Source organism: Chenopodium album, chromosome 17 (genome assembly GCF_948465745.1).
Source record: "Chenopodium album chromosome 17, dcCheAlbu1.1, whole genome shotgun sequence".
Taxonomy (NCBI): Eukaryota; Viridiplantae; Streptophyta; class Magnoliopsida; order Caryophyllales; family Amaranthaceae; genus Chenopodium; species Chenopodium album.
In genome coordinates, this window is record NC_137850.1 from 7,097,692 (window position 1) to 7,124,738 (window position 27,047).

At 35.9% G+C, this 27,047-nt stretch overlaps 1 protein-coding gene across 1 annotated transcript in view; it reads right to left on the minus strand.

The window, feature by feature from the left end:
• Positions 1 to 3,692: 3,692 nt before the first annotated feature.
• The window catches only part of LOC145589458 (uncharacterized), a 29,876-nt gene continuing 6,521 nt past the window's right edge, over positions 3,693 to 27,047 (minus strand). The window contains exons 6-20 of the mRNA XM_081646032.1: positions 25,379 to 25,572; positions 24,996 to 25,126; positions 24,585 to 24,860; positions 24,064 to 24,150; positions 19,962 to 20,216; positions 15,660 to 15,800; positions 15,297 to 15,587; positions 15,034 to 15,207; positions 11,351 to 12,266; positions 11,032 to 11,129; positions 9,428 to 9,532; positions 6,555 to 7,778; positions 5,294 to 5,935; positions 4,986 to 5,208; positions 3,693 to 4,595 (exon numbers count right to left, since the gene is read on the minus strand). Coding sequence (XP_081502158.1) covers positions 3,961 to 4,595; positions 4,986 to 5,208; positions 5,294 to 5,935; positions 6,555 to 7,778; positions 9,428 to 9,532; positions 11,032 to 11,129; positions 11,351 to 12,266; positions 15,034 to 15,207; positions 15,297 to 15,587; positions 15,660 to 15,800; positions 19,962 to 20,216; positions 24,064 to 24,150; positions 24,585 to 24,860; positions 24,996 to 25,126; positions 25,379 to 25,572 — 5,392 coding nt within the window. The 3' untranslated portion in view covers positions 3,693 to 3,960. The remainder of the gene's footprint in view (positions 4,596 to 4,985; positions 5,209 to 5,293; positions 5,936 to 6,554; positions 7,779 to 9,427; positions 9,533 to 11,031; positions 11,130 to 11,350; positions 12,267 to 15,033; positions 15,208 to 15,296; positions 15,588 to 15,659; positions 15,801 to 19,961; positions 20,217 to 24,063; positions 24,151 to 24,584; positions 24,861 to 24,995; positions 25,127 to 25,378; positions 25,573 to 27,047) is intronic.

The window sequence follows — 27,047 nt, forward strand, 5'->3', positions numbered from 1 at the left end:
TTCAATAACACCCTTGCTAAAAGAAATAACCTCCGACTTATCAAAATTAATTTTTTGCCCGGAAACTGCTTCATACTTGTTAAAAATTTCAATAATTTTTGAGTATTCCTGTCGGTTGGCTCTAGCAAAGAGAAGACCGTCATCGATGAAGAGGAGATGACTAATCTCCAGACCCGAGCAGCTAGCTCGAGCCCCATGAATTAATTTGTCCTTCGAAGCTTTATTCATCATTCCTGAAAAAACATCTGTCGCAATAATGAATAAATAGGGAAAAAGGGGATCTCCCTGCCGGAGACCTCTAGACGGTTTCACAGCTCCACAAACCTGCCCGTTGACAATAAAGGAATATGAAACAGACGTAACACACTCCATCACCATCTTCACCAACGGTCCGCAAACCCCATCTTTTTAAGAGCACAATCTAAAAAATACCATTCCACCCTGTCATATGTCTTACTCATGTCAAGTTTCATAGCAACGGTTCCCTTACGCCCTTTACTACGATATTTCATCGTATGAAAGAGCTTAAGAGCAATCAAAGAATTATCAGTTATCAACCTTCCCGGAACAAATTCACTCTGATGTTCAAAAATAACTCTCAGCAGGATCGATTTCAATCTCAAAACAATTGCTTTAGAAGTAATCTTATATAGCATATTGCAAAGGGCAATAGGATGAAATTCAGAGACTTGAGTCGGAGATTGTACCTTTGGGATCAATGCGATGTTTGTGTTGTTAATACTCTCCGGGGAACAAGTGCCATTAAGAGTGTTACAGACCATATTAGTCACATCGTCACCAACAGTATGCCAAAATCTTTGATAGAAAATGTCATGCATTCCATCAGGTCCCGGTGCCTTGCAAGGATGCATGCAAGATAAAGCAGCAAAATTTCATCCTTCGTATAGGTCGAAAAAGAAAATCATTATCCGCACTAGAAATTGTAGTCTCAATCGCCTCTAAAACCTCCGAATAAGAATTTGGAGAAGGACCAGCCGTCGTGAACAAATAAGCATAAAAATTTTCAATTATTTCTTCAAAGTCGTCCTCATCCAAAGTCCATTTTCCATCAGCATCATAGAGACCACTAATCTCATTTTTGCTTCTTCTTTGCGATGCTTTATGATGAAAGTACTTCGTATTCTTGTCCCTGTCCCTGATTTCCGACACTCTCAAACGTATGTACCAATATGCTTCCGGCTTCTCATATAATTCCTCTAGAGCCTTCTCAATTTTTGAGCAATCCTGTATCGAGTCATCAGAAATGGGCAAGCTTTGAGCATCTTTGAGAGATTTCTCCATGTCGTCAATTTTCTTCTCCAAGACATCAAAAATTTGCCCTACTCTGGCGGACTAATTCACCACCAACTAAATGTAATCTTGCTCTCATGTCTTCACTTTCAGACCTGACCCACGAATCACGAACAATCTGTTCACAATTATTATCCAAAAGCCATGCAGATTCAAATTTGAAGGATCTGTGTCGACATTTATTTCTCTTCTTCTTTGCTTATTCAAGGGTCAACAAGATTGGTGTGTGATCAGACTTGAAGCGCACCAAATGGAAAACAGAAGCTGACGGAAAGAGTTCATGCCAAGAAGAATTGCAAAGATATCTATCAAGGCGTTCACGAACCATACTTTGAACCGTTCGTCCTCTCTCCCATGTATACCACTGTCCAATGAAGCCAAGATCGCGGAGGGCACAATCATTTATCATCTCTCTAAAGTCATACATTGCAGGTATATCACAATCAGCACCCCCTCCTTCTCATCAAAACTCAAAATTTCGTTGAAATCACCACCGAACACCAACAAACCATGGTACGAGGAAATGACAATCCTGACAAGTTCCCAGGTTTTATGTTTATTTTCGGACTCCGGTCAGCCTTAAATACCCACGAAATGCCAAGAGAGTATTAATTACAAAGTCACATCCCTACACATGTGGTTTTGGGAGTATAAGACAAGGTTAAAAGACAAATTTTCCATCTTCCACAAAATGCACAAGCCACCAACAAGGCCTATAACTAGACCATCTGTCTCCATTGGTGTTCCTACACCGAAACTATAGGCATTGACGCAGCATCATAAATCCCCTCCAGCTCACTCGACTTCACACCCTCAGGTGATGATTGATCAGGTGAAAAAATGAGCTTCCTAGCTGGTGGCCCGAGTCTGACAAAACTCGAGTCAATATAACTAGGAAAGCGACTCTGCTTTTTTGCAGTGAGTTTCTCAAACCATTTTCTATCCTTCTCCTTCTCCATAATCGATTGTTTTGGCCTCTTAAGGTTTTCGTTTATTTTGGTAGCGAAGCTACCATAAATGGTGGTGGACATGTCGGTGGGGGCAAAGTTGTTGGAAATGTTAAAAACGATGGTGTCGGTGGACAAATCTCAACCTCTTTCAACGGAATTTGATGTAGGAAGAAGAAGAAGAGTGAAGGTGAATGGGAAGTTAACGATGTTAATTGAGCAAAAAATATAAAATATACCCTTATTTACATTTATGTCATTCTCAACATCTCATGTTTCTAATTGGGAAAGTGGGGCTCGCTTGTAAATATTTACGAAGTGGAAGAATTTTTTTCAACAATAAGAATACTTCCAACTACAATAAGAGCATGATGAGTAACTGTATTTGTTGGGTTGGAAACATTTTCAATTAAGTAGGTTAGTCACGTGTGATGCACGGTTTAATACTAAAAATTCACTTATAAGTATGTAATAAAAATGTTTTAAGGAAAACATAATAAATTGTAATCCCTTGTAATATTAATTGAGCTAAAATGAAGGACATGATGTTAAATATACTAAATAAATTCATAGCTTTCATAAAAATTTTAAAGTGTAAGCATTCGTTTTTGATTTAATTATATAAAATTTGAAGAATGATAAAGAGTGGAAAATCCAAACTCTACATCACATGGACAATCCAAATTTCTACAACCACATGGACAAAGACAAAGACCAAAAAAAAAAAAAAAAAAAAAAATTCTATGTAGCAGGAAAAAAATATTGTGAAAGAGACTAGCGGTCAATTATTTTTAGTACGTAGAAAATTGTGTACTTAGTCAATTTAGTCCTAAAAGATTTTAGAAAGATGTATAATTAATCAATCATTTTCAGACATTAGTGAAGGGAACACATGGACAATAATGATTTTGGCGGTAATTACTTTAGTATTAATTTTGCTGTTATAGATAAAGCATTACTGTTACCAAATGTTTGGTTAAAAGGTTTGGATAATAATTACCATTACCTAGAGAGAAAATGAAGTTAAGTGATACTTTTCTATGATTAACCTAAACAAATTAAAAAGGTAAAGAGTTAAATAAATCTTTTCCTCCTCATATGCTTCCTTTCCACCTTATTTTTAATATTCATACCAAACAAATAAAAAGGTAAGAATTTTCTAAAAACAAATTTCAATTTTGATACATAATTGTGAAATTCAAGTATTCCGACTTCATACAGTGTACTACGTATTTCAGTTTCAAAATGATTAACAATTATATTTCGTTCTCAGATGAAACATAATTTTACATGTAGTTCACATCGGATCAATTTGGATATTATAGTTGTAAATTCTTGTTCAGACCCTTTTTTTTCCATTTTGGGGAGTTTTTAAGGTTGTATACATTTTATACATACCTCTAATGAGTTGCACTCCCAAATCCCAAAACCAAATTAACAAAATACGAAGTATATTCCAAAAGCTAGAACACTAGCACGAACACGGTACACCGGAAGAATCTTGCACAATATTTTTTTTGAAACCTATTTCATTTCAAATTAATCACAATTAGTTACATTAGCTGCTAACCTATAGCTACAATAACAGTGGACTGTATACAGCTTGCAGACCCAGACTACTATAATTCTTAATCCGAAGCTGAAAATAGGATCTAAGAGTTACAACAAATTGAAGGTTAGGGAACCAAGAATGTCACGATAATTAATCATCATCAGATAAACAGACCACGTCTCCATTTTGTAAATTAGACGAAGAAAGTTGAACATTCGTTGCTTCCTCAAATCGGGATGTGTCAGAACTTCGCACATTATCTGGCAAAGAGGGTACGTTGTTAGAATGAAGATTAGCATCATGTCGCCTTGTAATATCCATTAGCAACTGTGTTGCACTCAAGGATAAGCTAAGTGGTGTACCCCTTCCCATTGATTCTTCTTGGCGAGACTGACCACGAGAGTTTAGCTGTACTGGTGCTAACAGCGGAGGTGGCTGTGGTGGGAGCTGCTGTGCTAAGTCAGAAGTTGGATTGTTAGGTGGCTGTGGCACCAACGCATCAGAAGGCATACAGCTGGAAGAAATAGCAGATGAAGCAGATCTGAAGGGCTGTATATGAGGGGCTGGGGCACGTGCTTCACGCCTAATTTGTTGCTGTTGTCCTGCCGTTAGTGCTACAGGATCGACATGAGAAATTCTGGCTTGAGCACTTAAGGTCATAGAGGGACGAACGGCCCGTAAAGGTGGTGTAGCACTAGGTGGAACACTGGAAGGCGACGTAGCAGGAGAGAAAGGTCTTGTAGAATGTAATTGCGAGGCAATCTCTACAGAACTAGAAGAGTTACCTGTAATATCAATTATTGTGAGAAGCAGACAACAATGAAATCAACTATGAAGCAGCTCCTAATAAAATCAGGCAAGTATAACTAAAAAGTAATACTGCCACCTCAATATCATCTGTACTTTTGACTTTAACATCAAAATTTAAGGTCAAAATTCTTCAAACATTGACAGCACAAACAGGGAAAAAGGAAAACAGAAAAAAAAAAAAAAAAAAAAAAACAAGATTATGTAGGGATCTTAGTAGATTTGTTATCATGAGTAAGGTGTCCTCTCAATCAAGCCTTTCATACTCTCTCTCTTCCTTTTTTTCTATAATTAATTTTTTTAAGAGGGGCTTCTCATTCGACCCTAAATTAAACAAATGTCATTTGTAAAGCCAAAAAATTAAATACCTAGCTGTGGCATCTTTGTAGCTGCCTTATAGTCGGTGCATTTAGATCGAAAAGCCTCAGCCAGCATCTTATGCATCACGACCTTGTTCTGACATGTTTCAAGTTCCTTCCTTTTAAGTGAAAATGCTGCCTCAGCTTCATCAATCTTCTTGTCATAGTTTCTCTTAATTTGAGCAACAAGTTCCTCAATTTCTTTATCACATTCTGATTTCAGTTGTGACTTCTGCAAGGCCCGGTAGGGAAAAATAATTAAGAAAGGCAGACATAATAAAAAATGGAAAAGAAAACGAAGGCAAGCATGCACTAACCTTTTGCTCGTGAATGGTCATCAAATTACCCATCTCTCTACGTATTCTATCTACTTCAAATTGAAGTGGATCAAAATGATTGGGTGTTGTAAACAAAGAGTTAGTAGGCATTTGCACTCGATTTGCATGGTCGGAATGTGCAGGGACAGCTCCTCTTGCTACTGGTGCATTAGTTTCATACGGGATGAAAAAATTTGCAGGAACAACATGAACAGGCATCTGTGAAAAAGGCTGTGAAACAGGTTCACCTAAAACACGGCCCCTATTTTGATCTTGTTGCCTTGGGGTTGTGGTATCCACAATAGATCCATGATTTACTATTGGCATATCAAGCCTACCATTTGGAGTCACTCCCATTTGCTCTTGATGCCTTGAGGTTGTGGTACCCCCAATAGATGTATGATTTCCAATTGGCTGACTATCAAGCCTATTAGGAGCAACTCCCAACTGATCATTGTAATGTGTAACCCACTCATTGAACGAAGCCTCGGTAGAACAGCGTGCTTCTTCATTATGCAAAAGGTCAGATGGCACATGATTGGGACGATTTAAAGATGATGTATCACCTAAAGGCACAGTATGTGTCCTGGTAGCAGGTCCTACTTGTTCTCCCACTTCAATATGAGATTCATCTCCAAGCCCCTAACCAGGTAACAGCAGTAAAAGAAGTGAATATGAGATAATATAAAGGAAAGGAGAATAGATAGTAGCCAATAGCCCACACAATCACATTTTGGGACAAACCAGTGATCTCTCACCAGACCAAAATCAAGAATAGACAAAAAAATCACAACAGCAAATGGAGTGTATTTTCAGTCTCCCTTCTAGCCCACGAAGAAGAGAGATGAAAACACCATTACCATTTTGTCAAGGGTGCTCTGCAAACAATTACTCAGAATGTTTTTTTTTTTCTTCTTAGTTGTTACTTACCAATTAAATTCTTCTTAAATCATTTAAAAAGATAATGAAGTGGTCCATAAATAATCCGAGAAATGCAGCCCTTTGTGCTAGGTGAAACCCAAGTCCAAAATACATAGCATAAATGACTGACCAAGGCACCTAGGCAGAACATCTTGTGACAGAGCTCAGATAATTAAAAATATCAAAGAAGGGAACAGAAAGTAGAACAGCAAAAGGTTGGAGTAGAAATGAGAAGATGCTGAAATTAACACACCACCCGTACCCCTAACCCCCTCCCAAAAAAAAAAAAAAAAAAAAAAAAAAAAAAAAAAAAGGAAAAGGGACAGAGGATAAAGCAAACCTGACTCTTAACAGCATTTGGGTGCTCCGTGAATGAACCAATTGGAGAGAGCAATGGCCCTGTTGTACTGGATCCATTAATTTGGTTGCTTTCTACAGCAGTCAACCTATCTACTATCACGTCATCTATTTGAGTGGTATATTTCTTAATTTGTCCAGTAGGAGCAGAAGGCTGTTCAGGTGAACATGTACTAGTATCAGGCCCATTAGATGCTGGTACGCTCTCTATACCAGTTATAGAATTATCATTCCCACAGTTTTCTATCTGTTCATCTGTACTCTCCAGATTTTCAGCTAGCACAGAAACTACTGCTTCTCCCTCAGAATTTTTCTGCTTTGGGAGATTTCCATTGATACCTCCAGTTCCATTTGATTCTTTATCTAGTCCAATAGGTCCCTTAGATGCTGGTATATTCTCTATGGATGCTACAAAATCATCATTTGAGCAACTCACTCTCTGCTCATCTGTATTCTCCAGATTTTCAGCAAGTACAGACGCTATTGCTTTTGCCTTGAAACTTTGCTGCTTTGAGAGGTTCCCATTGATACCCACAGTTCCATTTGATTCTTCATTTGGTCCAATAGGTTCAGCAACTTCAGAATTTACTCCACTCTTACCATCAGGTTCTTCCAAAAGCCTATGGCACCCCAAGGAGTTAAGTCGTTTCACATACCCAGCTAGCTTCTTCTCTTCTAAATCTTTTTCAACCTTTTGCCTAGCTTCAAGCTCTTTACGTTTGATGGATTTTTGCTTTTCTAGCTCTTCCCTTTTCTTAGCATAATCATTATCCAAGGCCTTCAACTTATCAATTCTAATTGCAGAATTAGCGTGAGTATAACGAATAGTGGTTGACTCTGCTTTACACCACTTTTCTAGCTTCATCGTCAAATCCTCCCAGGATTTTTCAAATTTCTCAAGTTCTTCATAGTGTTTATTTTTTAGCTTCTCCATTTGCCTGCCACATTTCATTTCAACCTTCTTCATATGTTCCTCAAGCTCTACAGTTACATTATTCAGGTTGCCTAGTGGTGATTCAATAAAATTTCCTTCCGACTTGGGATTTTTCACTCTCAAACAAATAAAATTATCCATTATTGGCTTCAACCTTGAAATTATTTTCTCAGTGTCACGTTCTAAGCAATTAAAGCCCAACCTCTCTCTGGCAATGGTAAGCGACTTTTTGTGATCAAGTTTGTTCTTCAGTACCTCAGCTGCAGTCCAACACTATTAAAGACAGCAAATCAAAGTGAGCAAAAGAAAACAGAATCATTCTAAGAAAACAAAAACAACACAAGAAAATTTACAAAAGCAGCTTAACAATTTTGGAGCACCACATATCTATGGATGAGACAACACCAAACTTCTCTTGAATTACAGAGAGCAACACATGACTACAATAAATTATTCTAAATATACGAAGCTTTTTGCTTTTTAATTGTTGCACCCTATGATCATACATTTGAATTGATCTTGTATTGCTATTTCCTTGGCAAAGATTTCATGTAAATTTCCATGAAGGATGCATAAATGCTCTTTGTAAATATACATAACACAACCAAACAATACTCCACCAAAAAGAATGCAACACTAAAAAGTTCCCCTTTGGAAAGATAAAGAAATATGATAACTTGAATAATTTGGAAATCAAATGGCAAGGCAAAGCCCAGGTAAATTTTCATTCAATACATAAATGAACAATGGTTATATAAATAAATATTATCAAACATAGGAAAATGGCATAAAATAATCTCATTCTATTTTGGCCACCCAATTCAAGGAAAATAAAGAATATAAAATATAATCTAAGGATAGGGACGGGATTAGAAGAAAAATCCCACAGCATATGGACAAGGAGGATTACAGCCCACTAGGGACTCTTTAGGGATGAGGATTCCCTTATACAACCCCCCCCCCCCCCCCTCTCTCCCTCCCAATGAGTCTGACATGCAAAGCTGGACTATATTGACTTGTTAGAGGTGCTGATTCATTAGGGTACTCCATACCATTAAAATAAGGGAAATTCTCAATGGTAACCCCCAATTTGTGTAACACTGAAATGGTGACCCTTTTTTTTTTTAATTGTACAAAATGACCTTAATTAAAAATTTATTCTCACTTATAACCTTATTTCACTAAATGGTTAATTTAAACTAAACTATGGTAAGGTTTTTTTTCAAAAGAACTTTAAAAAAAAAAAAAAATAAAAAAAATAACCCACCAATCAGCCACCCACACGCACACCACCACCTTCAAATTAAACCTGCCAGCCACCGCCACCCTCCTTCACTATCGGCGACCCTAACCCAGGACCCATGAACGCTTCCCGACCACCGCCTCTCCCTCTCTGTCCTCTGACAACACCAAAACCCACCACCGCACACCAGTTCAAACACCGACACGATAACGATTGAAGGTGGTGGTTTCGATTTCGGGTTAGGATGGATTCGGTTTCGGGTTAGGAGGGATTTGGTTTCGGGTGGGGAGGGTGTTCGAATTCGGGTGGCTCGTCAACAGAGAGAGATAGAGGTACGGCGAGCCGGCGAGTGACCATACTATGGGTCGTGGGTCGAAGGAGGTTGGGTGGTTTTTTTTGGTTTTTCTTTTTTTTTTTTTTAAAAAAAAAAAAAAAAAATAAAAAAAAAAAAAAAAAAAAAAAAAAAAAAGAAAAAAAAAAATCTAACCATGGTTTAATTTTTTTAACCAAATAAGACTCATTAATGTTATAAGTAGGATAAATTTCTTAATGAGGGTCATTTTGTATAATTAAAAATAAAGAGGGTTACCATTTCAGTGTTACAGAAGTTGGGGGTTGCCATTGAGAATTTCCCTTAAAATAATATATTATAGAAAAAGAACAAGGAGGCACTACATACCACTGAGAGTAAGAAAGCTTGTAATGTAGTCTCAGGCTCTCTTGTGACTCGATAATTTTTCACCAGATACTCGAGAAATTCCTCGGCCAACCTTTTCACATTATCCTGCACAAAGTTCAAATTTCAATCACACTATCATTACTAGGTTAAGTCTCACAATCTGTACATAATTTAAAGTTAACATAATTGTATAGTCACTGCAAATAGACATTTAACCTCTAAATAATTGAAATCCTTTTTGTCTATTCTATCCAATTCAAAAATTGAAATCTATCCCTTGTTCCAAATTAGTTGAATGTTTTGACTTTTGACACTATTCATATTATTTACTTTGAATAAATTTGTGAATTATATGTAAAAATAGTAATGTGAATTAAAATTCAAGTTTAAGAATTTTTTACAATAGTATAATTAAAGATATATTAGATTGAGTTTATGCGTTGGGAAACGTGATAAAAGACACGTATCAACTAATTTGGAACGAAAAACAAAAAAAAGCTATTTAATTCAACGTTTGATTCAAAGATCTACGCTAACCAGACCCCCCCCCCCCCTCCCGAAGCGCATTTCCATTATGCTACCTAGCCAAACACACCACCTCCAGGGCATAAAGCATATTTTAAGGTATAAGGACTTTTACTAGTTTAGCTTCCGGTTGTGGACTATGACAATGGAAGAAAGAATGACCAACTCGAGAAATCGCTGATGTCCGTGATGAGCTTACACTTCATAAAGGCAAATCATGATTATATCTCTCTCAAATTTTATCCACTTAACATATTCTTCAAAAACAATAAGCTGGACCAATTTGTAAAAAATACCAACTATTGCACTACAACTCATCACATGGAAATGTTTTACGGACACAGTAGAAAAGGAAAAAGGCAGCACAGGCTTTTCAAAAACATCATAAAAAGGTCAAGTTGCCAAGTCTCCAGTCATTAGCCCCAAAGACTACAACTAGTAATCAAACCCCTCTCAGAGAAAATACTCAGGTATCTCTCTTGGTCTCTGAAATTTTTCTCTCAGTCATTAGCCCCAAAGACTGCAAAATGTCCAAACCATCTTAGACAATTCTTCTCCATCTTATTCTCAACTGGTAACCCCTACTTTTGTCCTGATTATCTCATTCCATAATTGATCCCAACATACCTTGATACCCTTAACAAGATGATATAGCACACCCAAATCACCTATTTTCTCCATTTCACAAATGTTGCAACAATTACCATTTTAGGAGGTTTCACAAATATTGCAACATTTCCCTATTTGCACATGCTTTCTCTCTTTCTCTCTCCTAATCACATGGGTCTCTATCTTTACTCCCTATTTCCCTCCTCTTCTTAAAATCCGCATCCCATCCCCATGTTGCAATAATTGGGGAACAGAGGAAGTATTACATAATAATTAGTAGGGCAGAGCATTAACAAAAGGCATATGAAAAGAAAACATGTTTTGCAATATCTAATCAAGATATCCCAGTATCCCACAGAAAATTATGCAAGAAAATACTTCCCATTAAACAGCCACACATAATATCAAAGCATTATAAAAAATACCCACAGCACATGCACCATTTTCTCGACTCCGTACTAAAATCATACCTCAAGTAGCAGAGCTTCACAAAGTTCTAATAGAGTTGGCTTCAATATTTCAAAAAGATCCCCCAGCTGGTTATGCAGATTCTCTACATCACCAGACTCTGTAATAGATATAGTTTCAGGTTACAATTGATTACGACAAACAAGGTTGTATCAGCATTTATATGAAAATAAATAAACAAAAGCTTGGGACATTGTTTAGACTGGATGCTAAATTAGTTACTAGGGTTATCCAAATTTTGATGCATTATGAATCAATAATATAGATTAAACGCGAGTAATAAAACCTACAAAGGCCACCATAGAAATAACTGAACTATACCTTGATGCTCCTTGCTCCCAGAATCTTGTTTCTCTAGCCTTGGCTCAGTTTGCTGGGAAGAAGAATCAATCTTAGTACCATCCATTTTCTTGCGCCTCTTTGCTACTTCATCACTATGAACTTCTGAAGGAGACTCCTCAGAGTAATGGACACGCTTCCTGTGTCTCTGAGATGAGCCTGTAAGATACTTCCACTGAGGCTGCTTTCCTTCCAATAACTTAGTCCAAAAATCAGGTGGTGGAACTTCTTCTTGCTGAATTTTCTGCTCTCCAACCAAGGGTATACACTTGAGATAACATCCACCATTTTGTCGTGCTACTGATATATATTTACTTGAGTAAATATTATTACAATCTTGAATTAGAGAAACGATCTCTTTACTAACATCAATCATAAATGAAGATCTGAAAACAATATTGTCTTTGTAGTCCAGAATTTTATCCCGATGAAACTCATCTAGCCTTGAAAACAAATTTGAGGAGCCCCACATCAGAAGCATGTGCCTAGTACTTGGACTAGTACCCTGCAGAGTGCTATCAAGGATCATATCATTCTTGGCAAGGATAAGAACTTTCTCTTCAACAGTAAATGGGCAATACAACCGAAAGACTTTAATCAGTTCAAGCTTTGAATCTATTGTGATTTTTTGAAGTGCCTTTAGGTCATTATGAAGATTCCAGTCACTGTCAAATAAAATAACAGCATCTACTGTCGAAAGTTTAATGGCTGGACTACAAACTCGTGTCTCCAGTAAAAAGAAGGATCTCTCTCTTAATCTGTTGAAGTGGTTGCAAGCGGCCAGCTTCTTGGAAGGGATAACGCAACTTGTAACAGCTTCATAAGAATCTGAACCAAATCTCCCAAGAAAATCTTCAAGAACAACTGAGGTAGCATCCCTTGCAGTACCACCAGTTGACTGTCAATTGTCAAATCAAACCACATAGATAAGAAGACAGAATACATCAATAAAGGCAAATCAAGGACTGAATAAAATTAAAAATTAAAGCATGTAAGCATACGAGATACAAGACAAATTTATGAAGAAAATTACATACAAGTATCAAATGGTTAAATTTTCCATCATTTAAAAATTGTCCCTTAGGACAGAGGAAGAAAAACACAACTTATCCATGGGTAACTTCATAAGAGCACTACTTCATATATCACTAGTGAGACTATATTCAATTCAACTTATTTAAGCACATTTTTACTTACATTATCCATTTCCTACTAGCGTTAATTGTTATTTGCAACTTTGAGGGCTAACACCAATAAACTGGAGTGAGGATAAGTAATTAAGAGGATGATTAATTAACCTGTTATGGATTGGGTAATGGGGTCAATAGCCCAAGGCAACCACCTTTATTGGTGTACACGAGGCGCAAGAAAAGGGGACAGCAGGGGTCAAAAGCATGAGGCAGCAGCAGGAAGCAATTCTTTGCAACAAGACAAAGTTAATTAAAGAGAAGTTAAAGAAGGAAAGCAATCAAATTCAACAATGTCTACTGATGGTTTTTCTAAATTAGTTAACAAGTCACATGTATTCAATTTAGGGGTGACTATGGTCATTAGAAGCTTTGAGTATAAATATTGTAGTATGTTAGAAGTAGAAATCATCCAGAATCGAGTGAACTCTTGTGAGACTTGTAGTCTCAAGCTACTATGAGATTTATAGCCTAAAGCTATACTTATCCCCCTTACTTTGTAATTCGACCATTAATCGATTAATCCTCAAGCTTTGCCTTCTAAATTATATGCATTTAGCTTAATTAGTGTTGAGTGAAATCTGATACATGACATCACCAACAATTAAACCACCTTATCACCCACCCACCCAAGCTACCGTACCACACACCATTGAAAACGACCCCCACAAACCCACGAGAACCACCCTAAAAAACCCAGAAACCCCCCCATGAAATGAACCCATGTTATGAACCCACAAAAAACCTCCCCACGAAACGAATCCATGAAAAATCACCCCACAAAAACCTAGAAACCCACGAAAACCACAAACCCTAAAACCTACAAAACCAGCCAACAAACCCAAAAACCCACGGAAACCACAACCTAAAAACCTACAAAAGTACCCCCATAAACCTAGAAACACCCAAAAACCACCCTCACAACCCCAGAAAACCATGAAAACCACCCCCCCCCCCCACCCTCTCCGAAAAACCCTTCCAACTTACTGACACCCACCCTACAAACCCAAAAACCACCCCCACGAACCCGACAGAAACACCACGAGAATACGGCCTAGTATTACCATTGGGTTCAATTTTGTGGAGGTTGAACATATAGAAGATTTGAAAGAAGATGAAAAGAGATAATGGGATTGTAAGAGGAGAGAGAAAGATATGGGGGAAGATGAAGATGTTGATAAAATATCTTATTGTTAATTAAATTGGGAAAATGAAGAGTAGATGAATTAAATTGGGTTGGTTGGGGTAAATTAAATTTGGTGAGAATTATTGTTTATTAAGTAAGATTATTCACTTAATAAAATCTGATTTAGTTTATGTTAGTAATTTTGCTTGAATAATTTTACTAAAAACAGAATTATTTTTTTATTGGAAAGTTGCACATAATGTGAAACGTCCATAGTTGCAGATAACAATTAACGAAAGAGGTATTCCCTTTATTTTTATAAGTGCCTCATAGTTACATGACACACAAGTCGATGCAAAACTTTGCCTAATAATATCTTTAATTATCACTAACTATAAATTCTAACAATTGAATACTAATAATCTACACATTGAGACGATTCCAATGTAAGTCTAATGTATAAATGTATAATTAATTGTGTAATTATCACTAACTATATTTTTTTTCTTATGTATAATTCACAAACATTGGTCAAAGTAAGTCTAATGAATAGTGCCAAAACTCCCAATGGAACACTTCAAAAAAACAGAAGGAGTACATTACTTGCACCGTTTCTGTTTTCACAATTGCAATCACATTACTTCAACTATTAATAAATTAATTATGTAATTGTAAAATTTGGCATTTGATCGTAAGGGATGCCAATAATCACTTTTGGTTCATGTAACCGATCCCACTTATGGGATTAAGGCTTTGATTGATTAGTAAAATTTATAAAATTAAATTTAAATAAAGTACACATTGAGACGAATCTAACAAGACTCTGTATGACTATAGATTTCTGTTAGTATAAATTACAAAATGTAACTTAAGTGGAGTATGTAAATAGTGTACACTATAAAAACGTTGCAAATTTAAAATTAAAAAAAAAAAATGAAAGTATTTCACAAATGATCATATTAGAACGAGATTAGATCATATTTTACCATATAGTTTTATTTGTGTTAACTTCTCTCTAAATATCTTTAATTCCATGACAAAAAAAATGAAAAAAAAAAAAAAAATGATATTTGCAAAAGTAAACATTAATATGAATTTAATGAAATTAGATCAGAAAATTAATTAAATCAGGTAAGCTGAGAATAGCCGAAGACTGTATTAAAGCAAGACTAGCAAAGCATGTTTGAAGATACTAGTTTTGAGTCTTGTCTGTATTATGAAAAATTCATATCAAGATTACCTTTGACCCTAACAAAGATGACAAAGGTATACATAAAGGGACAACGAATCCAATTTTCAAAAGTGTAATTTGTAGCCAAGGAGAACTTCATTTAAATATTAAAACTAAGTACCTGGAACAGGATAAGAACTTTCAATTTTCGCTCCTTTAACTCAAAGAGAAGATTTTCAAGAAAATGTAGCTTGCCACTAGCTCGGATATCCACATTCATCCTAGCATCCGGGAGAAGATCTTTGGTTAGGGATTCTTGCAATTGCCAATCCACAATATAAGGATGGTCACAGCACTATAAAAACATAAAGAGCATCAGAAGTGAGAAGGTAAGAGAGTATATTAACATCCTTGACTTTTTCATGTACTCTTAAGAGAAAATACCTTTCGTAACAAAATTATAATATCACGGAGGGAGCCCACAGGATCACTCTTCCAAAATGTGCGAAGGGCAGAGAATTCTGACTGCATAGAATAGCAATACCGTTCAAGCTGAATATTTGAGATCTCCACTGGTACCCAATATTCAATAAATCTTGCACAAATAATGAAAGAGGACAATCTATCTTTCAATGCTTTAATGTCAGCATTGGAGTTAGAAAGTAGTTTAAGATCTTGATTGACACCAACAGGATCCAGCAAGGCCAAGATGCTTAAATAATCAGTTATGCTATCCTGCACATTCAACACTGCTATCAGGACATGTTTGATAAAATTAAAAACATTTTATGATGAAAGTAATCTTACCCTTAACTGGGCATTCATAAGAAGTAATCTCCATCCAGTATCCAAATTCTTGATACAACCAGAATGAGTCAAAATACAGGACTGTTGGGAGTCATCGATAATAACAGCTTCCCAACGAATGCCTTTCAGTTCTTCAACATCCTGCACATCATCAGTATGTTTAGAACAAACCCCATTAAGCTACATGATAGAACATAACCACAATTCAAACCTACAAAGTACAGATGAAGTGGAGACAGGAAAAACACATAATAATAGAAGCACCATTACATCTAATCATTTTAATCTGAAACCAAAAAAATGTTCAAAAGGATCATATGTAATAAAGCCATAGTAATTTCTGTTGGCATCTACTTTGTATATTTCAATGCTTGACAACATGAATATAACCTTTTCTTTCTTTTTTTTTGGTGGGGGGTGGGGGGGGGGGGGGGGGGGGGGGGGGGGGGGGGGGGGGTCAGGCAGGGGGGTAAGTGAATATAACCTTTTCTACGATGCACACATCCCATGGTGTAATAGATAACTCTGCAAATAAATACTCCCTCCATCCCATATTTACATGCCTATTTCTCAATTTTCACTGAGAGATTCCTTAAAGTTTATCATTGGAAGTACAACCATGATGTGGGTTGTCATTCAATAATGCAATAAATATTGAAAAAATCAGAAAATGAAAGGAAAGCTGTCATTTTTCTCTCTCCTCTCATACTTCCAGTAATAACCCCTCACCAAAACTTTACTTTCTCTCTCTAGATTAACAACAACGGCATCCTCTTTACTATACCAAGTCATCTCCGCCCGTACTTCCACATTTGGCCACCCATCAACACCCCCTAACCACCTCCCGTCAAACACATTTTCTTAATTTTAACCCTTGTACTATACCCAACCTTCATCTTCTCTCTCCATTCACAAGCTTCAGCTATGTCCAAGTAGAAAACGGATAGTTACCCACCCAAACAAAACAATCAATCAATAATCCAAAATTCTCCGGTTCTCCCTCAATTTTGCTCTGCAATTTCTTTTTATCTTCCCCTAAAGAATCATATCTGAAATTTTTAGACAGAGAAAATGAACATTGCTCTATTTTTTTTCCAGATCTAATTTCAAATAGCCAGCATAAGGTGAAATTAGTTGAGGGGTTTTGTAAAAGGGACAAATTAACGCAAGAAAATTAAAATTTCAAGTGCAACACAGACGAAATCGCAAGAAACGGAGAGAGAGAAAGAGCATAACCAAGGTTGAAGATGAAGTTTCCAAAGAAATTAAGAGAGAGATATAGAGAGAGAGAGAAAAATAAATAATTGGAAGTGCGATGCACACATCCCATGGTGTAATAGATAACTCTGCAAATAAATACTCCCTCCATCCCATATTTACATGCCTATTTCTCAATTTTCACTGAGAGATTCCTTCAAGTTTATCATTGGAAGTACAACCATGATGTGGGTTGTCATTCAATAATGCAATAAATATTGAAAAAATCAGAAAATGAAAGGAAAGCTGTCATTTTTCTCTCTCCTCTCATACTTCCAGTAATAATCCCTCACCAAAACTTTACTTTCTCTCTCTAGATTAACAACAATGGCATCCTCTTTACTATACCAAGTCATCTCTGCCCGTACTTCCACATTTGGCCACCCATCAACACCCCCTAACCACCTCCCGTCAAACACATTTTCTTAATTTTAACCCTTGTACTATACCCAACCTTCATCTTCTCTCTCCATTCACAAGCTTCAGCTATGTCCAAGTAGAAAACGGATAGTTACCCACCCAAACAAAACAATCAATCAATAATCCAAAATTCTCCGGTTCTCCCTCAATTTTGCTCTGCAATTTCTTTTTATCTTCCCCTAAAGAATCATATCTGAAATTTTTAGACAGAGAAAATGAACATTGCTCTATTTTTTTTTCCAGATCTAATTTCAAATAGCCAGCATAAGGTGAAATTAGTTGAGGGGTTTTGTAAAAGGGACAAATTAACGCAAGAAAATTAAAATTTCAAGTGCAACACAGACGAAATCACAAGAAACGGAGAGAGAGAAAGAGCATAACCAAGGTTGAAGATGAAGTTTCCAAAGAAATTAAGAGAGAGATAGAGAGAGAGAGAGAAAAATAAGACTGTTGAAATAATAATGTCAGTATTATTTCAGCATTAAAACCAAGGGAGATGGCACAAGTATCAATGCCAACTCAGCAAAAAAATGAGGATAATTAAGTCATTAGAAAGGGAGATGAGGGTATTCTGTCTAAAAATGGGAAGATTATCTAATAGGCATAACATTTTGGGACACCCAAAATCGAATACAAGCATATAATTATGGGATGGAGGGAGTAAAGTAAAATAAAAATAAACAAATTTTTATAAATAAAAAATAACACCAGCATACATCAAATTTATTTATAGAAAAATCCCTTGAAAAAGAACCACCTTGAAATGGATTTATTCTCAACAACACACCTATGTACAAAATTATAAAAATAAATAAATATCCTCACCGCAAAGTCCTATTCTCTCTTGTTCAAAAAAATAAAATAAAATAAAATAAAAAGTCCTATTCTCTCAACATACACTTGGATATTTTCTATCAACAAGATATTAACTATAGAAGTTAGGTGCTGTTATCTTTTTGAAAGTTCTGAGCTTGTGAGAAAGAAGTTAGGCCGAAAGAAGAATCAAATGTATGATGTTTCAGCTTCTCTACAAGCCCAAAAGAACAAAATATAGATTCCGGAGAGGGAAGTAGTAGAAGCTCCAAATGAAAATTCTAAAAACTTATGGCTGAACACTTTGCTCAATAGATGGAACTTTGTCTGGCCAACATTATTGCCATGCAATTTTTGAAATCCTCAATTGACCAAAAAATAATCCATGTCTTCCATCATCTTCTTCCTCACCCCTACTGTAGTATTCCAGATTCATCTTCAAATGATTTGAAATATGCAACTAATCCCACTAGACTACTAAAGCAGAGGAGCAAACAGCAAAATGCAAACCCAAAACAACAGAGATCAGGAGCCCCCAAGAAAGTCAACAGTTCATTAGGTTTGCCGACCAACATCAATGGGAAAAAAAAAATCAAAAATTTGTTCATCCAAGTAGAGCTACGATGTTTATCATACACCAAAACGACCACTCTTTTACTCCTCCATTCAAAACTATATATATAATTATGTACGTGTCAACTTTAACAAATACACAAGTATAAAAATTAATGCAAAAGATTTTACAACAGCAACATTAATGAAGTACTCCAAACAATTATTTGATCTGACATTTGAAGTCTTTGTGTATTTATACTTACTACCCACCCTTTTGCCCAAAAACTACCTGTTTGACTTTGTACAAAATTTAAATCTCTAAGTTAAACCTTATCCATTCCAAATTACATACCTTGCCTTCTTTCACGATACAGCACCAATAGCAAGAATTTTAAAAAACTCGTGAAACAGCGCCAATCAAGCAGCTAATACAGTAAATTAATTGAATAACATAGCATAACAATGCATGTGCTTTAGATATATTATAGATAATGGACATACCGGCCCACTGAAATTACGCAGTTAAGCAAATAAAACAATCAAAATAAGGGTAGGTTTCCCATAGAATTAATGTCTCGTAGACAGAATTAAAACAAGGAGGTGAGAATCACACCCCTACTTAAAAGTGTATTGCAATTGCTGCAAATTTGATTAAATCAGAGGCAAAATTGAAAGCAGAACACATTAAGTGAATCGCACCAAAACTGAAAGTAGCTTGAACTCATCCAGATTTTACATTTTAAATGGGAATAGGCACATAAACACAACAAGCATTATCAATTTGCACAGAAGCCAATTCCTAAAAGCTACATAGCAAAAAGGGTATTCCCATCTTTTTATAAGGAAACTAAATCAATATAACTGCACAACCCAAACTTTAAGTACAACAAGAGGATAAGGTGTTCTAGGAAAGAGACTGAAAATCAATTATCATGATACAAGAAATTATAAACAAGTCAAAGATATCTGTTAGAAATCCAAACAAAACATTACACCAAGGAGCCATAAACTTTTATAAAAAATAAAAAAATATATCATGATAAAGAGGGCCATAGCAAATATGCCCATAATCATGAGATCCAGAAGGTAAAATAAAAATAAAAAATACATGATGTTTCCCTGTAACAAATATATGTAAAATGTAATAAAAAGACCAATTATTTTAAAAAAAACTAGACCTACAAATGCCTTCTTGGATCAGTCTTGAACTCCTGGAAGAGTACAAACAATTTTATCTTATTATTCAAATGCACATACCTCAGCAATAGCTTCAGCACTAGATAGAAGTACTTGAAGCAATGCTTGACCACCATCTACATAAAGCTCCAGACTTCTTATGATATGACGTGCATCTGCATTTCCACCATAAACCACAACATTGATAGATGCTGCTAAGTGCAAAAACTCAGCCTCCCAGGATGGCAGAGATGCATTAGGACAAATGATGAGAAATGGCCGAGAACCTTGTGTCACTAAGGAAGAAACAAAATGGATTACTTTCACAAATCTATCCTGCAAAAACCCATTCAACCAAAAAAAAAAAGTAAGAAACAGACCCTTCACTTGGTAAGAAGAATACAGAAACAGCGAAAATTTTGAGATCTTGAAAAAAGAATGCAATTAGGCAAATAGCAATCAGCCAAAACATCACAGGTTCAGGTTCAAAAAAATTACAAATTAAAATTGTTTTTCAGAATCTAAATTCATGGGTCCAAGTTTGAACATATATCCATTAAAATGCTCTATGGATAGCTCAAAGGACTCAAACACGCACCCCCCGCCCCTTCCCCAACCAAAAAAAGAGAGTAAAATTAATAATAGTAGTAAAGCACAATAGGTTAAAGTAATAATTACCAAAGGAGGGCAATTGCAATGTTTACCAAACAACTAAAGAAAGATATAATGTTTCATTCCAGCCACGTTCCTTTTTCTCCCCATATTTAATTAAGATTGTTACATAACAAAAATAAAATAAAGAAAAATTAAACTAATGATTACTAATCCTTTGCAAAGGAAGATAACACTCTCCTAAATAGGGATATCAAAGGGACGGGGCGGATGTTGGCCTTCCCATCCCCATCCCCAACTAACATTTCGTCTCAATCCCTGCGGCGAGTCCAAAATTCATCCCCATCCCGCCCTAGCGGGTCCTAAAGGGAAATAATCTAAGGACCAAATTAAACACAAGAAAATTCAAGATAAACAAATTAGCCAAATAATGACACGTTGTCCACACAGAGAGATTCAATATTCAGAACCCTGTAAAATGAGTTGTTGCACAAAAAAAAACCAGTTCAAAAGATGACAAAAAAATTAGAAGAATAGTAAGGTTCAAAATACAATGGAAAAATGTGCAGAAAAGGTGAGTACGCAAATGCCCAGTCACGGAAGACAACTATCTTAAAGAGAATATGTGCTCCAAATGCAGCAATCTCTCTAGGTATTCCTAACTTTTTTTTTTTTTTTAGGGCAAGGTATTCCTAACTTTGTCCTGATCAAATAGGACTAATCAATTATCACGGCAGTCAAGTCCTTTTATTCTGCCTCTAATATATCACGAGTCATGGAAGGTTCTTCATCCAAAACCTAACAATCTTTATAATAATTAAGCAAAGCAACTTTGATACTAGCTTATACATTACATTCAGGTAGCTGCAGTTTTAAATTGGCACAAATGCAATTTGGCATCCACAATTTAAAAAGAGCTCAAACCTACTCATTAAAATCCTTCAATTTTGGAATGATAATAAGATTGTTGCTCAAAATGGATTTTATAAATAAAAATCATGAAACCACATAGTACAAGGACTAGCAGTCTTCCGAATTCTGATAGCAAAATCAACATATTTTTTTCAGCTAAACACTCGAATACAGAAACAACTTCCAAGAGTCAAACATGGAAAATTGATTTGCATACCAGAGACCATCAAACAAGGAAAAGCCCATATGTCCATTTCAATTTCATGCAAATAGAGTGATCAATTTTAAAATACAGACTTTATTAATACAAACCCTAGTCTGAAAGAAAAAATGAATAAAACCAAGTATAATTAGTGAATTTAAATACATAAGTGTTTCCATTGAGTTGCTTGCAACTCCCTAATACATCTAGTACCAAGACTCCAAGCATCATAGCTGTTCAGCACCTATATCTACAAAAACTTACTTCAATCATACCTAAACTATTTGATAAGTACCACAAACGTAAGAAAAACTCAAACAGGCACGTTATGAAATTAAATGCCCACTTGGCTTGGATGCTTCTCCAATTATCCCAGCAATATTAACCAACAGTTACCACTAACAACAGGGCCTAAATCAAAAGATTAAACAAGCACTGTTTTGTCACAAAACCCAAAAAAAATTAGAAAAAATTTTAAAATAAAAAGCAATTGAGGTATGGAGCAAATAGCCACAAAGAAAAAAAAAAAAAAAAGTATGCTGAAAATTTATCAAGTATTTCAGTCTATGTCCAACAATACTCAGAAATGTCAATAATTCAACATAGTTTTGCCAGTCTGACGTGTCGGGAGTCTGATCACATCAACCGACGTTATCAAGAAAATTTAACCATTATCAAAGAATGTTTGGAAGACCAGGAACCTTAATTTTACACAGTGATCGTTATACGCACCTGCGCAAGGCACAGTTAGGCAGGAGAGCTGGCGCCTTAGCTCTGCAAGACACAAATACCTACAGAAGGTGCACACCTATGTGCTTTTTTCTAGGCGACCACTTCAGCCTTTGCACCTTATGTTGCATCAATAGCTAATGTGTAACATAGCTTTTTTGTAAAGAATAAAACCACTCGACTTTGCAAAAATAAGATTTACTTCTATACTCCCTCTGCTTCATAATAATCGCAACACTTTCCTTTTTCATCCGTTTCATAATAATTGCAACACTTCCCTATTTGGTAAGGACCCACCAATATTTTATTACTTCTCTCTCCAACCAACCCCACTTACAACACTTTTTTATTATCTCTCTCTCCTACTAACAATTAAATAAATCTCCACTAACTATACTTTGTATTTTAATATTTCCTTTTGGTCCCCACCCAATTAATTTTTAAAACTTTGTGCCCTCCCTAGTGTTGCAATTAGAGGTGAGCAAAAATTCAGGTACCCTAAATCGGAACCGAAACTTGTTAGAAACCGCAGGTTCTAAAACTTGAACCTGTACAAGAGGTTTCGGTTCCGGATAGCAAAATGGAGAACCTGTTAGGGTACCCTATAACTAGATAAAAGTATAACTTAATTTTTAATTATATACCAATTCTAACTTATTTTTTAATTAATAAATTACAATTATAATATATGTATTAAATTTGTTAGACAACTACTTGTTTTATTTGCGAGTTGTAAACATTATAAATTAGTAACCAACCAGCTTTTTGTTAAAAAAAATCTGCAAAAAGTTAGTAAGTATATTACAAGATAGGGTACCCTGAATTGGAACCGATACCGTTCCTAATTTCAAGGAACCCGGTGAACAGGGTTCCGGTTCCAATTTTGAGGAACCTGTTGCAAGCGGTTCCGGTTACAGGAATTTAAACAGGGTACCCTATTTTGCTCACCCCTAGTTGCAATTATTACGAAACGAATGGAGGACTCATGAAGAGAGAAACCTCACATCCCCTACTTCCATTTGAAGAACCCTAGTGATTGATCACAAGCCCGTTCACCTTTTCTCATACCTCTAATTTTATGACTTATTTTACAAAATTCAAATATAATATCATACGAGTAAAGTGCACCTAGCCTTTCGCCTTGCGCCTAAGCTTCAAGGACTTTTGCGCCATGTTGTGCCCTTTAGATCTAAGTCGAGAGCCATTAAACTAGAAGAAAAAATATAGACCGACTAAGGGGGGGGGGGGGGGGAGCTAACAAGGCAACTTTGTCCTAGTTTAAAGATCAATTTAATAAATTACCCCTCGAAATTTATATTTATATTTCCTCCGTCAACAAAAAAATCTTCTTATATTCCCTTTTTAAATTTAAATGTCCACAAAAAATCTTCCAGATACTTAAAATGGAAACCTAACACACTCAACATATGTGTGATGGACCTTCCTACCAGCTCTCTTTCTCTATGCCATGTGATGTAGGCCCTCTCACTCAGTAGCTATCTTCCAATCATTATTTTTATATACTAATTCCTCCACTACTTACCAAAAACCTTACCCAACTATAAAACTTGATATGTGTGCCCAAACATAACAGAAAGATTGTCGTTAGTAACAATACAACAAAACAAGGTGCAATGCATCAACGACATTATCATATCAATAACCAAGCAAATCAATGGAAATGTAAGAAATCAAGAAGCAGCAGACATTATAGAAATAAAGGCATACCTGTTCATCTAGTAGAACAGCATTATGCCCCTTATGGTGATACTCACGAAGCTTATTGACATGCGAATCCTTTCTCTTTTCCTGAGCCTACAAATCATTAATAGACAAAACCAAATATGAAAACTGATGTCCCATTAGCAAGAGAAACAACTGGTCGCGAAATCAAGAAATTTGAAACCAAAAAAGGATAGAACAAGTCCCAAAGCACACAAGAAAAAACAGTAGATGAGAATATTGAGTATGCTGTAAATCATATAACAACAGTCATGCATAACTAGAAATAAAATTGTAACATATAAAAGGGGGATAAGAAAAGGATTATTAAAATTAATAAGTGCCATAAAGATTTACGCATCCTATCAAACTCACTCTACCTCCCCCTCCTCTAAGAATGGCACTTCCCTTTATTAAGAGGAACCAATACATAATTGTATATGGAAAAAACTACTAATTGTTCATAAGTCTTCAACATAAAAATTGGTAGAGACACATCTAAATATGAAGCCGCATAAATAACAAACCTCATTATTTCCAGATAATGGTGGGTTCCGGGCTTTGTTATGACGTGTTTCATATTCTTCAATCAATCGCTGAGTTTCGGGTTTCTTAAAAAAAGACAAATCCTCAGGTTCCCATGTCGCTAGATCATAATCAAGACCACACCATTTCACAAGCCATTCGTGCTGGCTCTTTGATTCAAGACTAATTTCCTGATCAATTGGCTTATCATCGACAATTACTGATCTTCTCTGCAGTAAACGATGAGGTACAGCCAAAGCTGGATTCCACTGCGAGTCCTAGAGAGAAAGAAGCATGTTACATTAAACCAGAGGCATGACTCATAAGGAGAAGCTTCTATGCACATGCACAGCCAACTTTGATTCACAAGGCACCAACATTGGCTGCAAACAGCTAAGAGATGTTTAGTATACCTCTTTCTGTTTGCCAAGCTTTGCGTGAAGTTCTGAGGCTTCGTGAACCAACAGTAATTCTGGTACCCAGCGATTATGAATATGAGCAAGACCTTTAAATTTGACAAAGCACTGCTTTTGTTTCTGTCTACCTGGAACAACACACTATCATGTGAAGCATCTGTCATCTTCATAATATATGCAATAATAAAAAAGTAGCAGGTACATATAATAGTCGCTTGTTCCTTTTTTTTAACTTTCAAAATAAGAAGTGCAAGACTGAAGGCCAACGAAGCAATACTTATAGTCTTTTGTTCACTTTTGATGGTAATGCTAACACTATGAATACAATACAGTCCCCATTACACTAAGTTTGACCTAAAATGAGATCAATTTATCAGTACCTTCAGTGTTTGACACATCCACTTCTCTAACATCCAAAATTGATTCTATGCCTTCAGACACAGAATGAACACCAAGGGTCAACTGTTTCTTAGTGCAGTCAGAACAGTACCAATTTGAAAGATATATATTTTCCTCAGGGTTCAATGAACATGGAGGATGATAACTTCTTCCGCATCCTTTTCCGCTACAGTGCCTAGAATTTAAAATTTTAAAAATCAATAATTATTACATATATCATAGATAACACAGCATCTAAACGAGATTTATGGTTATATAAACTGGATATTACAAATTAAAATTATGGAAAATTCTAATAGGAAGTTCAATGGTTTTGTGCTTTTCATATGGTAGCCATGAAATCAAGGAAATTTAATTAAGAAACATGCAATGCTACTGATGATTAAATAAAACAACAATAATGATGATTTGTCTGTAAAAATGATAAATGATGAGGTAGTGAACTAGTGAAGGCACATTGGGTGGTTTCCAGTGAATTTATTCTGAATCACAGTGCTTGGGCTTAACAGGGTGGTGATGTTAGGTTTCAATAAATGAGTTTAGGTGTGGCGGTTGATGGGAAGGGGAATCAATTATGCAGGTGGTTATTAATGATGTTGGTGAGAGTGTTAGGGTGATGATCAATGTTGGTCAAGGGTAACGTGTGTGAAGGCCGCAAATGATGGCCGTTTGTGGTTGCAAATCGGTATTGTTGCTAGTAGGGTAGGAGGGAGTCGTTTGTTATTGAGATGGACATGGTGTTGGTCAAGGTACGGTATTATTTGTTCTTAAACAGTATAAAGGGAAGCATAATATTTGTACCATTTATTAGCCAAAAATTCATCTTTAACGTCACTTTGTTAATATAGGAACACCCAATTGTTATTAGGTTTTCATACAATTTTGGGCTATCAGATATAAATGCAGAAAACATACAGCTACAAATGAGGATTTCCCAAAATTTTAGCATCCAGTGAATTAAAATGCAGGAGAGAGAAGCTCCGATGAGGATTTCCCAAGCTTCAAAAAACATTGGAATAGAACACACAAGAAATCAAGCCCAGATGTTCAAGCATATGCACAACGCAATACTATTCTGCTCAGCTTGCCAAGACAGTATTTACCTAAACATATTACATGCTTTAGATCAACAAAAAGTTGAATACAGCTTAGGCCACCCCATGGGACCCACTTCCCCCACATTGTTTATAAGCAGCTTCTCTCTCATGTAAACAAAGGGCCCATTGACCTCACTTTTATCACTTCCCTTGGCATGTGAAGCTACATCATGAGGGAATAGCTTAATAAAACGGATGGAGTATATAATTCAATAATGTTATTGAATTTTACTAATTAGAATTGCTTTTTACAGAAATATTTTTAGTTGAAGAAAATGGGAGGTGAGCTGCTAGCAGAAAACTTAGTAAAAATCTTCAACACTTAAGCTAAGAAATGGAGCATACTTCCTAATAAACAAATAATCACAGCATGAACCAAAGAGTACAAATCAAATAGTGCATGTATGAAAGAACTAAAATTTGAAGCAGCAACCTTAAGTAAACCCTTAGTATAAAAGATCCTAACTACATAAAGGAGAAATTGGCCATTGCCTCAAATTTGATTTAAGAGTATATGATTGTAGGTTGAAGTCTACAATAACCCACAACAGGA